At 36.6% G+C, this 19182-nt stretch overlaps 1 protein-coding gene across 4 annotated transcripts in view; it reads right to left on the bottom strand.

Annotated features, from left to right (window-relative positions):
* CCSER1 (coiled-coil serine rich protein 1) overlaps positions 1-19182 on the bottom strand; it is a 604924-nt gene that overhangs the window by 265384 nt on the left and 320358 nt on the right. For all 4 annotated transcript variants that reach the window (XM_057366851.1, XM_057366852.1, XM_057366854.1 and 1 more), the window contains one exon: positions 6888-6971. In XM_057366851.1, the coding sequence (XP_057222834.1) occupies positions 6888-6971 (84 nt within the window). The remainder of the gene's footprint in view (positions 1-6887; positions 6972-19182) is intronic.

Raw genomic sequence — 19182 nt, 5'->3', positions numbered from 1 at the left:
GTATGAAAGTTCTACTGAAGCTCAACACACACTCCCCAGCTCTAAAGAGAACTTAAAATCACTAAAGGGTGTGTTTCAAAGAAGGCTGAGCACCTGAGGAAGTGTTTGAGCATCCTTTGAACCATGCAATATTCATGTTGTCAAAGTACAGAAGGTATCTTCAGTAAGAAAGGGCTCAGTCTTTGAAACAGATTTTGAAATGGATTCTTTGTTGAGTCTCTTAAATCGCTTGCATTTCAAATAACAGTTTTCCTTACATACGAACTGAAATTAAGTAATAAGGGAACAACAAAATATATACAAAACTTGGGAGACAATCTATGGAATCAGTTTCTGAAAAGCAATATTAGTGAGCTGTAAGAAACACTTTAATGTAACTAATTTCTTGCTGGGTTACTTATTTAGGAAAGGACAGAGACTGCAGTTCAGCATTTTGGTGTCTTAAGAATTGTTTCTCAGTCCTTGTATCAAAGTTGGTTTTTTTTTTTTTCTAAAAATTCTCATGTGTGAACAAAAATATCTTATTTACAGACAAAAACACTTGATATCTTTAAACTCTGGAAGATACTGTGAGTGAATGAAAAAATATTCACTGAGGATGAAAACAGCATAACATCCTTCCTCAAAGAACTTCGCTAGCACGCAAAGAAAACTTCCATTTTGGTATTAAAATAGAGAAGATTCTTCATTTGTGATGTTTGATATAGTAGTGTGCATGCACAGACTTTTCTGTGAATCATGCCCAGCTATCACAAAGAAAACCGGACAGGACACTAAATTAAGATTGAGGGCAGAAAGAAGAAATCAAACAAAACATTATTCTTCTATCAGATCAAAGATCAGATCAGAATAAATTGTACAGACAGACATCTCCACATTGTGAAAAGCAAAAATATTTCCCCAATCAGAAAATTAATTATTGGAAGAAACAACATGACCGGTTGATTCATTAAACACTGTAATGCAGAGCTGAGGATAATAGATTTACCAATCTGAAACTCATCCATACCAGATGATTAGAATAAAAATGTGTCATACACATGCCTTTAGTAACATACTGAAGGTGTTAAGACACCGTAATTAAACTGCTGATCTTCAAAAGCAAAATAAGCTTTCCAGCATATGCATATTTGTTTTTAAGCAACATTACTTTTCTCTATGCTCTTTTAAACACACATACACAACAGGATTTCATTAGATGATACTGACAGGAGTCATTTTCATGCCAGCTCAAACTTGAGTATTTTTGAGAATTTATCTAATATCACAAACTTAGGGCCATGTCAAGCAACAATGAATTTCAATGTTTTTTAGCTAACTTTTGTTCTACAAAAGAAAACATCTACAAAGTTGAACAGCAACACACAATCTTCCTTCCCATCACACCTCCAAGATGCCTTTTCCATTTGTCCTAAAATTTATCTGTCGTCAGCTATCTGTACATCTTCACTCAAATTAAAACCAGTTAAAAAAATTAAGTGAAAACAGGAAAGGTGACATTGAGACATACATTTTGTCCTTCAGATAGATCAAAAAGTAAAGTTTTCCATGATTTTGGCCAAAGGCCAGATCAGAATTGCCCACTTATACTAGAAGGCTCATCAGTAAAACATTGCACACCTCATGAAGGCAGCTGTCTACAAGTGACACTCCTGCCAAAGACAAGCACACACAGTGAATTATTATTGAAGGAGGGCAGACCCTGCCACTGTGCCTCAAGGGAGATTTTGGACAAATTCTGTATTTCAGGTTTTTTTTTTTTTCACTACATTTTTGCAGTGTAATTTTTATGAAATACTCTGGAGCAGAGCCTCAGTGAGACCAGGAATACACTCTGTGCCAGTGACGTATTTTTTAATCTGTGCCAAACACCATGCTACGACAATGTTTTGTAGTAGGAACTTAAACTCATATGCAGAATCACCTCTACAAGTGCCGTGGAATATTAAAGATCCTATCTGACTGGCAGCTTTTCATCAAGGGACTGGTGTAGACAAGGAATTGAAGCCTAATCCCCATTGTGGGTTATAGGATATTGCCATTTTCACACTCCATGTCTGTCTTATGGAACTGATTCAGAGWGTAATTACTGCTCAGATAAGCCTTTTCCGGAATATGTGCAATTAATTCTCCCACAAAAAAGGGGGAAGAAGCCTGACACTTTAATAATGTTAAAGTACACCTAATCTATTTCTTTTCTACTCCTAATGTTTCCTAAATATGGTGGAGAAAGAGGATTTGAAACTACTTACAAATGCTGGCTCTTATGTAAATTATCCACGGCTGTGTAATACTCTCTCATAAAAACAGCCAACATGAAATAATACTGCAAACCAGCAGAATGTACAGCAAATGGGTAATCAGTGTAAAGATTAATCTAGGTTTCTCTTTCCAAAAAGAAGAACTAATATTTTTCAAATGGGAACGATGTAATTTCTTTAAAATTTCAAGGACAACTTCTTTAAAATTTTGAAAATAGCCTGAACTAATGAAAATTTCTCTTTTTCACAACAATTAAAAAAGTTATTGTATCCATGCTTTTATTRAATTATTATCCAAATGTCATTCTTTGCTTGTCAAAACAAGTTGTGATGTTAAGACTAAAATTCAAGGGATCTGAACTGCATAACTACATTTTGAGGATATTTTTACACTTAACCTAAGTGTCTTTCATAAACAGTTCCTCAGCAGGATTCAAATGCATCTAAGGTTTTCTGTTACACTTCAAAGCTGAATAAAAAGTACTCATCTTCACCATACTTCAAAAATTGAACATTTGGCTAATTGCCCATTATTGAAATCAACCTACAGAAAACAGCTAAGCCTGCCATTGCTCTTGCCCTCTAGGAATATATTGCATTTAGTATATAGCAAAAAAAATAACAAATATAAAAAAACCCTCCTCACCAAACCATTCACCCAACCACCCCCTTCCCCCAAAACACAGCTCAAGTCCCATGCCCCCTCAAATAATTTAACCTAAGTTTTGGACAAGGAGGTAGAGCTTATTTATGTTACAAAGATGAGAAAAAAACCCCTAAAAATTAAAATAGGGCAGTTAGCATGTTTTGTTGAGCTGATTCCAGAGTATCTAATGCTAAAGCACTAACTTCTACAGATTGAGGTAAAGCCCACTTACCTAGTGGGGCACAGTATAGTGAGGCACAGTACCTCACTATTCCATAAATGTAAAAAGCTCAAAGTCTTGATAAAGAGCAACCTCCACAGCAGAAAAATATTCCCAGAAGCTGGGCTAMAAGGGGGATTGATTTCCTAACTTTGCCTTCAATTCCACTCAGAATCCACTCAAACTGCCTCACTGCATTTTTCATTTTGGTGGCACAACGCAAAACTTAAGTCACACAGGGAATCAAGGTTGAAAGGATAATGCTGTTAACACTCATTTTTCAGCGTGAATGTTGCTGTACCAATGACAGCAATAGAATAAATGTTACTGTAAACAGCAGTCAGTTACTTTTGCCRATATAGCATGAAAATATTTTCTGCTTAAAGTCACTCTAAGTGCTCACGCTGCAGTGGAAAAAGATCAATTTGGGAAAATGTACGTGAAGATGCARTTGCAGAGCTGGGTATGACACAGCTGAGGTTTCAAACATCTTCAAGTCCAATGAAAACKAAGATGTTCATTTATTTTAATTATTTTAGGGGAGAAAAAAAGAAAAAAAGATGTGAACATTCCCTGCAGAATGGGTCCACCTAATTTGATTTCCCACATAAGAYAACATTTTCACAAATGAGTAGAGTTTTGAGACAACTGATGGTGTCAACCCAAATTTTCACTTCCTGCTGAGGTTTGCCATTTCCAGAGGGCTTTAGAGCAGGTTTGGGTAGCTGACAACTTGGAAGCCAACTCTCCTTCAATTTCTCAAGCAGGCATTTTTCAGGGGACCATGAGAGCATAGAGGAATTAATTCCACTTCCCTACCTACCCATATTTATTTCTCCAAAGACAGACACACTTSTGGCGACAAAGGCAGTCAATACAAATAATGACTAAAAAAAAGAACAAACAAAAATTGCGTAAGAGACTATTCCGGGTTCTTATTTGTTTGCTCAGAGGTAGGTGATGGCTCCTTGCATTTTATCCTTTCTACCTGGGCATTGCAACTGAGCATCACCACCCCTATTTTTATACCTCAAGTATTTACCCTTTTCTCCCTTAAAAAGCTACGTAAYAATTACAAGCTCTAAAGCTTCATCGGCTCACACTCCGTTGGCACTTTCCTCAGCTCAGCTCAATGTTTAATAATGCACTCAAATGAGGCAGAAATGCTTTTTAAAAAGTATTTAAAATTAGGGAAAAAAAATCAAAGGAGGGTGGGGAAAACTACTAGAAAAGTCTAGCAAATCTAGAGAAAAGAAACAAGCAAAAGCTCCCAAGGAGTCAAAATTTACCTGAAGTTCACTTAACTCACAGAAGAGTTTTAAAGTAAAACCAGCGAACCAAGGGTTTTAAATCTACATGCAAACATTCAACTCAAATGCTGGAAAGTACAAATATTCATGCACTTCTCAAGAAGCACAAAACTGACTCCTACTCAAATCAATTTTTATGTGCCACTTCTGAATTAACATCATGATGCCACAATTTCCAGACAGGCAAGTTGCATTTACAAGTTTTACATTTCCATATTCAGAGTGGGAAATGGAACAAGGGCTACCCCCAAGATAACAAGAACAAGAATGGTAGTTATCTATTAAGAGCTATGTCTGTAATAAATTGCAGCTCTGTGAAAACATGTACAGTTTCATTAGCCAAAAATTACTGCTTTTAACTTCTATAAACATTCACTTTCCAAATATTTACGGTCTTACAAACGCATAAATTAGTGTAACATTTTCAGAATACTAAAGCATGTTTCACATCAATTTTTGGCCAATTTTATGCATGCTAGCAAAACATTATCAGAATTTCCTAGCAATCATTTCAAATTTAATTCATCTTTAACAGCTCTGAAAAGAGAGGTTACTTTCCCTGACTAGCCCACTGTATGCAGCTCCTAAGAGCACCTCACTCAATCAGGGGCAAACTGCCATGATGGCAGGACTGAGGGCAACTCCAGAAAGAGGGCACTGGATGTGCAGTATTGCAGGAGAAAATACCATAGAGATTAAAAAAGTACACCCATGACTGTACTTAAACAACTCAGACACACAAAAAAAATAAATATCCTTTTTTTCCAATCCTGTGGGCACCCACTCCTCTTTCTAAGAGTCACAAACTTAAATAGCTTCTGTCATGTTCACCTCCCAGACTGGCTTTATTCACTTCAAGTAGGAGTAAATCAGATCTACTCGAGTCCTTTCAAAACTTAATTTCAAATGACTAAATATGGGCTCAAGAATCCCTCCTGCAAGTCCTACAGTGTCAAAACTGCAGTCAATTAATCGTGAGTTAAATCCATGGTACTTACTTTCAATCATACAGAAATCCTTATTTCAGGGCCCTAGGAAGTTGCACTTTTTTGTCTATTATGACAGTTCCCTGTGGGTCCTTTTATTCTTCAACTGACATGTACAATGATGAACTTTGACAACAGTTAACAGCAAATGAGGTACAGCTCCCTGTATCAATACAGGGTAATTCCACACAGACAAAATTGTAGAGCAGTTAAATAGCATATGTTGTGAACTAGTCTGATATAAAATTAATGCTCCAGCACTGTGGAGAAGCTTGATGTACCCTCTGTCCCATTTTGTCATTTAATTTTACATAATAATTACACAATACATCATTTCTTAATGTAGCCAAATATGAAACAAAGAATATTGATGATGTGTATTTATTTTGCAGATGTTAGTGTAGCRAAGAAATCTTTCACTCTTGGGCAGGATTACATTTTTCCCATGCAACTTGAAATTCAGTTATTTGGTCTTTTTAGTGAGTATATAAAATRCGCAGTAATAGATAAACCTGAATTAATTCTGTTCAAGTTCTGAGCTAACCACGAAACATGAGACAAAAAGGCACAAAAAACCCCTGAGGTAGATCAGCTAATTAAGAACTAATTAGGGAAACCATCCCTTGTCCCAAAGGGTGCTTAGACAAAATCMTAGGTACTCACACACCTGCAGCTTTCATGGAAGGAATGTATGTGCTGAATGTCTTCCTGAATGTGGTAACCCTACATGCTTTCTCTGCAGTGTTTAAGTTCTCTGCTGTGACAAAGGAGGTAGAAACTCCCCTTATTTAAAAATATTGAAGACATGCTTTAATCATGTTCCACCAAAAAAGGAATTTYAGAATTCTGTTTGCACAGCCTTAACTAAACAATAAAATGCATTTTGACATGTTTAATTTTTTTTTTAAATGCTGTAGCACATATTTTACTTCAGTGACTAGGAAGTATTTTGTTAATCCTTAAAGCAGTAGTAGTCAAGCATTAGTAGCTCATATGCTAAGTAAAGGTGCAGMAATTGTAAGAATATTTATTTTATTCAAAGACATCTATTATGGCAAATAAAACATATTTCCTTTCCTACTGAACAATCTCACAGATGTGAAAAGCAGCTCATGGGAGAARTAGTGACAATTTATCAAGCATGTGCATGGCCCTTCAAGATTTCTGGCATATGCATACAGTGCTGTGCTTATCTGCCTCTGATCAAGACAACTGTCAACACAATCTTTTCAAAGAAACTTTTACAAGCAGTGAATCTAGACAGTAGCCACTTCATAGGCTGACAAGTCCCTAGAAAAGTACAGTCAGTGTTATCAATGTTTATCTGAATGATTAACATAGCCTCAGGCTAGCAATTCTGTAGCAGGTGTAAAATTGTATTTCTTTAATTTCAGGTCTTGGAGTGACATTATCAGGTAAATGACCTCAAAACCACCCCCAATAACCCCGACTGCTTCTCCTTACCAGCTCCTCACGAAGCTGGGCTATGACTTCGTCTCTCTCCTTCAGCTGGAGCTTCAGCRTAGAGCATTCATCTTTTATTCCATCCTACAAAAACATCAAAAGAGATGTTATAATAGGCTTAACGCTTCTACTTTGCTCATGACAAGAAAAGGCTGTTTCACATAGTGTGAGATAATTRCATTCAAATAATGAAACTCAATTTTCCTTTGTCATGTGTGGTATTTTCAATAACATTTCCAAAGTTGCTGCATAAACAAATTAATGCATCCAAAGACATTACATAGAAATGCGAGCAGCTCCCTGCACAGAGGTCCATTTCATTGTTTTCTGACTCTTTTAAGCCTTTTTATTGAAGATCCCATCAGATTRTTCCTTTTCATCTGAGAAACAGCTATGAAATGTTATAATTTTAATCATACAAAACAACATTAGAGAAATATCAATTTAGAGCATTTTTGCAGAGCTCTTGATCTTGGAGAGATGAAAAAGAAAGAACAGACATCCACAGAAAAAGGAAAGCACACTCCCCATCCATCCATCTTTTGTCCCACACCAGACAAAACAGCAGCAGTTCTGGTATTAACTGGGGGAGGAAAGAATGTAGTTACCAATTAGTGAAATAACCACTATAACTCAATTTGACCTGCATGAAAATTACCTTAATTGCTAAAACTGCAGCCAAACCCAGGTCTAGGAGGCAGGCTGCAGGCTGTCCCCAGAAAATTTTCTGAGTTCATCTAAGTCTGAACACCATATTTGAAGAAGAACTATCCATCATGTAGTTTTGTGCTCTAATAAACATTTAAGAGGAGAAACTCAAAATAATAGACTGAACTGCTGAAAACTAAAAACCTAGCAAACTAATCAGCAACTAGCTGGTCATACAATTACAACTGAAGAACTCTATTTTTACATCCTTCTAGAAGGGAGACCCATTTCATTTGTGAAATTTGCTAATTTGGAGCATTTACACTGGAAAAAAATCCACAAGCTATATGACAAGAAAACTTATGGAAAAGTGGTGGTATATTCACAACATTTACCTGGAAAATTAAAAAAAAATGGACCTCTAGTTATCAGCTGGTAACAGTATAAGACTGCAGAAATTATTTAGAATGTGTAGAGTTCAGGGGTTCTAAATGGTATAACCAGTGTGATAAACTCGCACTTCATCAGTACTAATGTGTTTATTAAACACAGGACAAAAAAAAAGTAAAGTGCTATCCCRTTTTCCTCACATAAAAGGTTATAACTATTATCTTTCAAAGTAATTATATTGCTATTCATTTGCTCTTAGAGAATTAGAAGAAGAAACAGGACACATACACATCGATACTGCAAATATTTACAAGAACTGCAATCAAAAGAGATGCCCCACTTCTGGCCATTTACACACTATTTCAGAACTATGTACAGATCTTCTGAAAGAGCCAAATTCAGAAAAAAACGTGAGAACTTGCATTATCCCTATTAGAGAAAAAATCACAGAAATTTTCTTTATTATATGCCATAGATGTATTTTACTATCTACTAGCAGATTGATGTTTAGGAACATTAGCTGAAAATAAAATTTWAGTGCATCCCAGAATACAGCCCACAGCACTGAATATGATATTGGTACATATTTAACATTACTGTTAGCAAAAATTTATGCTTCTTAAATATATGGTTTAAAGTATCAGCAACCGCACTATTATTTTATCAAAGCAAGGCCTTTRTTTAACAAAATGGTTTTAAAAACACTATGGCATTAACTATTGTACTTCAAATTTTTGCTACATTATTCTGAGCTCTTTTTGCCAGCACAGTTTTACACTGTTGCTAKCTTTTGAATTTCTCCTTTTTAACTTTAAATAAAATAAAATAATACTATACCCAGTGGAAAAGGAAAACATCAAGGTCCCATATCCAAGACTGTTACAAAAATATCTTTTGGAAAGCGTACACAAGCAAATACAGCAATGAGGCCTGTAACAGTGTGTCTCAACCACAGCAGGGAAGATTTCTGAGATGAGTTTCAACACTAGGTTTTGTCTAAGAGGCAAAGCAAACCTCTCTCACACTAGTGAGAGCTTGGAGATTCTGCCTCACAGAACTTCTAAAGACTTAAAGCCACAGTGCACATATCCTGGGAAAAAGCAGTCACGCACCCATCCGCACGCAAGGGACAGACCCCTCCCGCTCAGCACTGTTCTCCAGATACTTAAATTCCATATTCCACACAGCAATTATGTCATAAAAGTTAGACCATAACTATCCTTAGAGTTTGGAGAAAAACGTGCAGGACTAAGGTTTTTTCCTTGCATTGCCTCATTCCAGAAAACCTTGATTAAGCCAGACAGTGGGACACGGTAAATCAGAGCCGGGCGATATCAATTCCCACACAGGCCGCCGCGGCCTTGTAGAAGTGCACCCTGCAATTCCTGGGTTACGGGAGACTGAGAAATTTGGACTCTACCATGATTTTGGCTGCGGCTGAGTTGATTTTCTCCACAGCAGTTCGTGTAGAGCTGTGGTTTTGATCTGCTCTGGAAGCGGCGTTGGTAACGCAGAGTTGATGTTGGTTTTGCTGAGCAGCATTTATTTACACCACGTCAAGGCCTTTCTTGCTCCTCACACTGCCCATGCAACGAGGAGAGTGGGTGACACAAGGAGCTGGGAGGGGACACAGCTCACCCCAACTGATCCAAGGGACATTCCATAAAATACAGAATATTACAGACCATGCTGGGTTTATAAAGCAAGGGAAAGAAAGAGGAAGGAGTGATGGCGTTTGTCTTCTGAAGTCACTGCTACAAACAATACAACCCTGTTTTCCTGGAGCAGCAGACGGCTGTTTCTTGTTGAACACRGAGTAGAATTAGGATTTTATAATCTCATTTTGCTGCACGGTATCTGCAGAGGCATCAATCATTCTTCAAATGCAACAGCGCATATAAAAGCAAGAAAACATACCATCAAACAGTTGACTGCAAAAAGGTTTGGGCAATTTTAATATCCCATACACCTGTCTGAATACAGCACTGACAGAATAAAAAATGTTGCAGAAGAAACTGYTGCCAAAACATTGAATACAGCTCCTCCTGAAAGTCACTGCTGAAAGCTAAGGAAGGAGATAAGGCTTTGAAAATAATTTTCTCACGCAAGAACCAAACTATGTCAGTAAAGGATTGTGTGAATGATACCAAAGAAGTTGCATGTTATCAAAAGGTGTAGAGGACAGCAAAAACTGGTGGAATGCTATGTTATTCATTCATCTGTGGGCAAACAGAAATGTGTATCTGATAGTGTGAACTCAGGAACGGATCATCTTTACTCCTTAGGAGGTCTGAAATGCTTCATTATCTGCTGAGAAACTGTAATACAKGGCAAAGCTCCTGTGGAAAGACCAAAAATTCTGTTGAAAAAAGCTTCTCCAAGGTGAATGAGAAACAGCAGACACAGTCTGATGGGCATATATAGTACAAAAAACAACAACAAAAAAGCCCTAATCCAAACCGCCCAGAAAACCAGTATTGTCTCATAATGAATTATCACAGCAACAGATATTAAAGAGGAAATAACTTGAAAAGGATGGCCTGCTTTTAGGAGAGCATACACTCARTGTATTTTAAATCTACACTGCAATTATTAAGCTAGAAAAAAAAAAATATTCCCTCATCAAGTAGGGCTTTCAAAATGCACTTTGCATACTCTGGGGCTGTGAGAGTTGGCCTCTTGGCTAACTCCATGTTCCTAGTAGGTACTTGACCCACGTATTCTTATGTTTAGAAAAATAAGCCCAATTATAGTGTGGGCATGATCACATATGCAAAACATTTCTCCTGCTTTTTTCAGCCCTTATAATATTCATAGAGGGTAAAAGAAAAAAACAGGTTGTCATATAAATCAAGTTGAGTTCAGAAGCCAAAATCAATTAAATGTCCATAGATTTAGAAGTCTGCCAGGTGACATTTACTTTTTCTATTTATTAAACCAATACCCTTCGCCACTTTGATTCCCTGTACTTCTGCAAAGTGAGTTTAGACCAGTATTTTATCAATGCTACCAGTCCAATGAGAACATGTATGCTATGAAACTATTGGTCCAAATAATTCAATCTATGCTCTAGGCATGTTTTCATAAGCCACCTGCACAGCTGCTTTTTGCTGCAGCTTTATTTTCACCTCAGCTCCATTTTGCTGAGCTTAATGAATTATATATACTACATATTACATTATCATTATTATTCTCATTGTTTTTACGAATGCTGCTTATTATTTGGTTATGAAAAAAGGATAAGAATTCTGCTCTCGACTGCAGTAAGCAGGTCCGTAACAGGCTTGTCCAAGACTCTGGAAATGCTTGATAAAAAGTCAATTACCAYCTCATTGTTTAAGAGAACTGTTAGACATGGCATGATCGGTTAATAGTACACCTTTAAACTACTTTCTTTTATTAAATACAGATAATCAAAAAGTCTAAATTCCAAGTGTACSCCATAAAAATGCAAAAGGAATTGTGTTCAAACAGTTATCCATYATTTTCTTCACTCATACCCTCTGATATTAAAAAAAATTCCACAGTTTAGCTGCAAGTTCATTATGGATCTGTTGTCATTACTGCATATATTTATGGTCATAATACTCTTCAAATTATCACCTTTTTACTTATTTTCAGCTGTCAACTATGACAGCAATTGATAYGTCTCAGCGGCAGTATTTTCCTATTTTACTATAAATCTGCTCATTTGGGAAAATGATAAACATAATAGAAAAACTGTTTCTCATCAGATCAGATCATAAGATGAAATGCTGTGCTGTGTGAAGACAGCTGCAGCAGGTTATGCATAAGTGCCAAAAAGAATAATCATTTAAATTTTGAAAACTTACTTTATACTCCTTCATACTTTGGAACAAATAGKCATATTGTGCTTACTGTAATCAAAGTGCTATAAACAGAACTAACCAAGTATTCTAGAAGATAAATTTACTGCTTTCCCTCTGATACTAAACAGAATATGCTTCCAAAAAATGCCATAAAATTAGAATATAACAGAACTCATTTGATAAATGTGCTGAATTTCAGATGCTAAATGGACTGTTTACCAACTTAGGGTACTGCAAAAATCAGCCGTTATTTAGCACACAGTTTCTTAAGAAATAATACTGAAACAAACCAAACTAAGAAATTTAAAAMTGAGTATCAGGTCCAGAAAGGTACACAAATGCAGTAACAGTTGAAGTTTCCTCTAAGTTACGCAGCAGATGACAGAAAAAATAATAAATTGCTGGATAACTGTCTAGAATATCCAGAGAAAACACAAGGTTTAACATGYACAGTATTTTTCTGCAAACAGCATAGGAGTCTAGCCTATGGACTGTGGATATCTCCAAGTGAGATGGTTCACTTTAGCCCACCTGACACCTGAAGAGCAACAAGTAGTTTTGTAGATCTGACATGAAATTGGCAGAGGAGCACTATTATCTTTCTCCAAGCTGAGACATGAATTGTGTTTACATTTTTTAACAAAAAGAAGAACATCTACCTATTTGAGATTACACGAGTAGACTGCTGGATATTACAGACCATGTTTGCAGAAATGAGTTTTCTGTCAGATCATGAGTAGTTRCTGGTTTATTGCTGCTCTTGTTTTAATGAAAGTTTTAATGATCCTAACATTAGCAGAGAGCCCAAGCCTGCATCATTTGTTTCAAAATGATGCCACGGGTCTGGTCCCTGATGTAAGTACACCATAGTACTTACACAGTACAGGGCACCACTTTTTCCTTTTTTGTGCTCACTCCAACACTACCTACTGCATCACTTTGTATCTGCTCTATCAATTCCTTTCAATCACACCAAGAGAGAAATGATTTGGCTGACTGCATTTCTTCACATGTGCAAGGCACATTGATTTCATTCCTTTGGCTCATCTGTTGTTTTGGTGCATTGCCAGTCCAGTTAGTCTTGGCTGGAGTCCCAACAACGCTCCCAAAGAGAGTCCCTGCTGACTGCAGGCAATGGTCACACTAAACTCGCCTGCTTCTCATGTCACACTGCCCTGCCAGCTGCTGCTGAAGCCCAGAACAAGGATGAGCGCAAACCCATGCCTCAGAAATTCCCATTAAAGYATAACACAACAGCTCAGAGCCATCTCCCATGACCACTTTGACCCAGCACAAGCAGAGTCTCACTCCAAGTTATCTTTCCAGCAGGAAAAACACAAATAAATGAAATCCTCCATCAGCTTTGGAAACCCTGATCACCTCAGAAACAGACATGATTTTGTACATCTTTCTGTGCAGCTCCAGTATTCAAAAGACACTTCTAAAGAAAAAACTCTGTATTTCCCTTCTTGATCAACAAATCAAATGGAGTTCGAGGAACAGAGGATCTGATATTCTCTTGATAAATACAGGTGATTAATYTTAATAAAGACCTATGCAGTATCATAACATGTTCTAAGTTCAGTTACATGGAACATGCCAACAAATATTTTACTGGGCAAATTAGCACAGCWACATCCATTTAAGTAATAGAATTTAATTAATATTCTACTATGAGGGAAATACTCAAAGAGACTATATAGGCAATGCTACTTTGACTTCAGATATTGTTAATTCAGCTTTGTATTCATAAATGTTTTCTTCATTGTCACCCAAATGTCCATTAACTCTGAAATACAGATTAAGCAAACTAATTTGGATTTTTTTTACTCTGACTGAAATTTGCTCTATTTTAGAGTGATAATAAAAAGCATTAAGTTTAAAAGAATAAAGCTTGATTAATGAACTGCAAAACATAAAACTGAATGACCATAYCAGGTAAAGCTGTATCTTGAGCCAGCAGAACTGAAGAACAGCAGCCAAGAGATAGAAACATATTTTTCCCAATATAATCAATCTACTTATTCTCCCTTTATGGCCAGAATTCACATACACAGGACAATGCCTCCTTTGGTGATATCCCTAAATAAATGCTACCTTCATGAAGAGAAAACCGGTGAAACCAAACCTTGTATCCTTCCTTTTATTTTCAACCTGCTGAGGAGCAATGCCATTTTATTTCAACCTGAGGAGCAATGCCATTGTTCCTGTTTCATTAATACAAGACAGGTGTATTTCCTATTCCACGACTTCCATCGTTCTTCAAGTCCACATGCTTATTGAAWAACTACTGTCATCTCTGTTTGAAGCAAGCATGCATATTCCTACTGTCATGGTTTTACTTGGTCCGATTTTTGGTGGTGGGGGGATGGGACCAAGAAACCACAAAGATGGCTGCTGTGAGGAAGTTCTAGAAACTTTCTCCTTCTTCTCCAGCAAAAGGAGCCCTGCCCCCTGTGTTTTAGAGCCAATCCATCATGGCTCTGAGGTTGATGGACAGGCTGATCATCAGGCCTGGGCCAATTGCACAGGCTGGTTACACCTCTGTGATGATGTATTGTCTTGCACTTAAGAAGAATTCAAAACAAGATAGGGGCGGCCGCCATGTAGTTTTARGTTGTTAGTATGTAGTTTTAGTATCATACACTGGGGAAAAACAGAGCAGGAGGGTGAGGAGATGTAAGAAAAAAAAATGGAGACCCAAGATCACAGTAAAGAGGAGATGGGATGAGTTGCTGTGCTGCGCTGTGCTTCTCGAGCATGGAGAAAAATAAGTTGTTCTCAAAAGGACTATTTCATCAATGAGAGACCTGTATAAAAAAGGAGAGCGACCTTGCTCTGAGGAAAAAAAACCTGCCATTTGAGGACTGGATTGAGCTGCTTAGAAGCCAAGAAGGGGGAAGAGGCTTCCCCCCCCCCCCCCCCAAAGTTTGAAGTGAGTTGATGCTAAGAAGAAAATGAGTTCTGCGGGGAGAGAGAGGTGCCCCCGCTCAAGCAAGTGAAGCTGTGTTCTGCCAGGAGATTTGTGATAGTGGTCTCATGCCGCCGAAACAATGCAGTTTGGCCTTGAAGGACATTCTTTCTTTTCTCCTACGAGGTAAAGAAAAAACTCCCTCGCCACCAGCAGTTATACACTGACTGTTCTTGGGAATAAAAAACATCCACAGYTTGGAGCTGTAAGAACGCTTCTCCTATGATGCTGGACAACAACTGTAATGAGTGGTTTCATCTATGTTAGACTTTCATTCTTGTCCCCTGTGTGTGCGGGAAAAACATGGGGGGTGGAGAGGGAGGACCTGGGAAGGAGACGGGTTCCGGAAAGGATAACAAGTGTCTTAAAATGTCCATTTTTATTTTTCTTCTCCTTGTAAATTTGTCCCTATCTTTGTTCCTCTCCCCAGTGCCGTAGTGTTCTTAGTAGTTTGTTGTAATAAATCTATTTTGCAACTTAAGTTATTCAGCCTGTCTGACCATTCTCTGGAGCACATACGTATCTTTCTCTCAATTATGTTATGTTATCTGAAAGCCATAAATTTTTGTGTTAATTGGGCTTTTGCTCTCCCTTCTCCCTCTCCGGTGGGGGGAAGGGAGAGAATGTCGTGGGTGCAGTGCTTTTGGCTTTCCGCACAGTCCAAACCACGACATTTTTGGTGCCGTGACTCGGATTGGGAAAAATCAGGTTTAAAACCACGACACCTCCTTACATAGGACATCCTGTATCTCTCATCAAAACCTGTCATCCATTTTCCCAGTTGGACTGTGTCATTCATTTGTACCAGGTAATCAGGATTCTACTAAGCATAAATGCTCAACTGTATGTACCTTTAACAAAAAAAAAAAAAAAAAATAATTATTAAGTACTAAGGAGGTCTTTCCAAGAAATGATGCACCATGTCTGAAAGTCTTCTTTCCTCATTTGGAAAAATAGGATTGTTCTTCCCTTGTGCACTCCATCGTGTCTGCTGATATGGAATCTCAACTGCCTTTCATTTTTATGTCATTTAGTATGATGAAATTTTTCTGCAACATTTCATACTCCATGTTAATTCTGTTTATTCAGGACCTTCTAGAAGTATATTTCTTCTTTTAATAATTGACTTCTTACRTCTTTTGTACTCTACATCTAATCTGCCATTTATCCAAGACTTTTCTACTCGCCTTCTTACTTTTCTAAAGCCTTTGTTGAAGGGCTTTGTTAAAAGGGTTTTGGAAATTGAGTTAACTACACAAAACAGATCATCCTTATTCACATGCATGACTCTTCCAGCAGACTTCTGAGGCTTGATTAAAATCTCAGGAAGTCTGGTCTACTCTTTCCCCTTTATTATATTCATTCATGGTCCAAGTAAACCTATTTTCCAGAACAGTTTCTACCAATTTAATGAGTAGCAAACTCAAAAGAATTTATTTTAAAAATCTAGCAAACAAAAAACTGTTGTCTATTTCCATCATTTAGCTATGAAGAATTAAAGCAATAGATAAGAGGCAAGAGTTAGCAGCTCAACAATTTCTCATATCAGTTTCATACTTAGAATGAGTAGCAGGTGAAGAAATTTCTTATTCCTTTACTATTCTCAGATATCTTCAATTGGCATTTCAAGACTCAGTCCTTGGATTCCAGTTCCCYGAATGCTGCTAGTGCATCTACTTATGCGGAAACAAACCAATTTTTAAATTTTCTTTTTCTTCACAATAATCTTATTTTCCAGGAGTGCTTCCTTATACACCAATTTACTTTCAGCATTGAAATTTTCCAGAAGACCCCATTGCACTTATCAATTTGAATAAAATCTTCTATAATCAGGGTGAGGTTTTGTTTGTTAGTAACCATATATTTAGCAAGTTAACATTGTCCTATTAACTCTCATTATCAYCAGGGATAAAAGACTTTTTTTCTCTAATACCAAATCAGCAAAACCAAGACTTCTTCACATTTTTATGTGCAAGCAACCTTATTAATTATGTAATAGATATGGACTGAGTCACATGAAAGAATACCCAAAAGATCTATAACTTTGTGCAAATYTAATCTTACTCACAATTGAAATGCAGCCACATTTTCATTTGTATGTCAGTTTCTTTCCTCCCAGCAACATGACAAAAAAACATTCAGRCCAAAAAGGCAAAGTAAAATATCTGCCAAGTGCAGCATTTTTGCAGAAGTTTCATTACTACCATACCAGTAAATGTATTTCTTCATAYTCAGATAATAATGTGCTAAATAAAACCTCATTTGTCTAAACAGAAGCAGACAAGTCCAAATTGGATCCTGGCTGCCCTGTRAGGAGATCAATAGAAAAGTTTCTTCTGGCTCCAACACAGCACAGGCCACTGAGCCCAAATCTACCTTGAATCCACTGCAGTTTTCTACTATCAGCTTGTAAATAGGACACAATATCCGTTATGTTATGCTGAATTCAATATTTCAGATTTAAAGCATTCTTTCTCCTGCCTCCTGGAATCATAATAAAATGTCAAACAGGAGGAAAGGGGAGGGTTAGGAAATAGTGACCTTGGCTCTTCTAGTTGAGAGAAAAAAAATGTGACAAAACAACATCTCATGCACGAAAGGAAAAAAATATGTATTTGTATTTTACTATTACTGTTTTTAAAGCCGAGCCAAGTTTTTCTTYAGGATTTGAATATATAAAAAATATATAAAAATTATTTTAGATTGATAAAGATGATTCAGGGAAGAAAGTAATGAATAAGCTTTCAGATCTTCCAAGCATATAAGAATTAACAGAAGTAATCTTTTTAAATGTTCTCAAGAGAGTAAGAAAGGAGAAACAGCCAGCTCTGCTTGAGGTCATAATTATGAAAATAATGTATCATTCCAGGAAAGTCTTTATGATCAAATATATAAATACTTGCATGTATGGATGATGTGTACAAAGAACAAACATGTTTTCTTTGASAATTCTTTGAGTACTTTCACACGAGCCTAACTAATTCATTCCAAAAGGTTCCCTAGATCCAGAGTGGTGACACGGAAAAGAAAGGAGCCCTCATATTTAGATAAAACAAGACTCCACAGACTCTGTTTATTTTTATATCATGAAGGTGTATTGAGAGAGCATTATGTCCTCTATATTTAATACTTGTAATTTGCCACTGCTTAAAGACTTTCAAATAGATATCCTCTGTAATATTACTGTCACTTCAAAGAAAATAGGAGTGAATAGCAAAATGCTGCCCAACTGGTGGGCAAATCAGTAAATCATTAGGATATTTCAGAACATCTTGCTGCACTTTACGTAAAATTTACACAAATAAAATAAGAAGATTGTTTCTTGTCTTTATCACACTCGCTAAGCACAGTCAGATTTGTTTTCCTAAATAAAAAAATCTTGCATATCCTTTCACCTACAGCCATTTAACATACTGAGCTCTGACACACATTGCTTCTCTAGAACCACTAAGSTTTTATCTCTTCTCATCAGCAGGCAAGAACAGATTCTGAATTGCATTGAAGGTATTTCCCACTGAGTACACATATAGAAATCTAACYACACTATACATTCAGTGTGAGTCCCTCCTAAACTACATATTCAATCACTTATCTTAAATGAAAATGCATTTTTCAGTTGAGAATAAACATTTGTTCAATGAGCATGACATTTTGCTGCAAGTTTATGCAGCTATATCAATCTTTAAATACCTTCAAATTTGCATACATACAGAAAACCTAATCTCTGGATGGACATCATGGTCATTAAAAAGGAAAAGACTTGTTTACCTTAATGACTTTTTTCAGGAACAAAAACCAAGAAAGGCTTTGTCAGATAACTGAGACAAAATCCAGCTATCATGAGATAATTGTCCTATGACAGTGTAACTACAAAGATAATACAAAATTGAAGTCTCTTCAGACAATGCAATACCAACTATAAATACCTACCAAGTTTGGACAGTATAAAAAACACTGCAGTCTAATTAATACACCTCTCATCAGCATAATAAACATTTTAATACAGAATTGCTCTCCCTGATTCCGAGCTACCATGTAAAGAAATATATCAATGCACTATGCAAAGCAGAATTAAAATGCTATGCATAAAATAATATAAAAAATTTTGGAGGAGAATTGAGCTTTGTTTGGCTTTTTAATATATACTGAGATCCCTCTACACTTTTAATCCAAATATTTCAAGTATAAAAATCTTCCAGAAGGAAAATTACCTACATTGCTCTTTTTTTCCTAAAAAGTTAACTAAAAATTGATTTAGGAACATCTTAAATTTGTTAGTCTCTAYAAAACATTTGTCTGAAAAAAAGAAAACAAACAAACAAACACCCTGATAATGCCAACATACCACAGGAAACACAATGGCCATGAAGTAAARACATCTTTTGTTTGTTTCTTTGTAACTAAGTGGCAAATTAAGGCTGAAGCCAATCGTATTTTCTCACTTCAAAGTGTTTAT

This window comes from Malurus melanocephalus, unplaced genomic scaffold, assembly GCF_030028575.1.
Source record: "Malurus melanocephalus ecotype Western Australia unplaced genomic scaffold, MMel_1.1 scaffold_72, whole genome shotgun sequence".
In the NCBI taxonomy this organism is placed as follows: domain Eukaryota; kingdom Metazoa; phylum Chordata; class Aves; order Passeriformes; family Maluridae; genus Malurus; species Malurus melanocephalus.
This window is presented reverse-complemented; position numbering and strand designations above follow the sequence as displayed.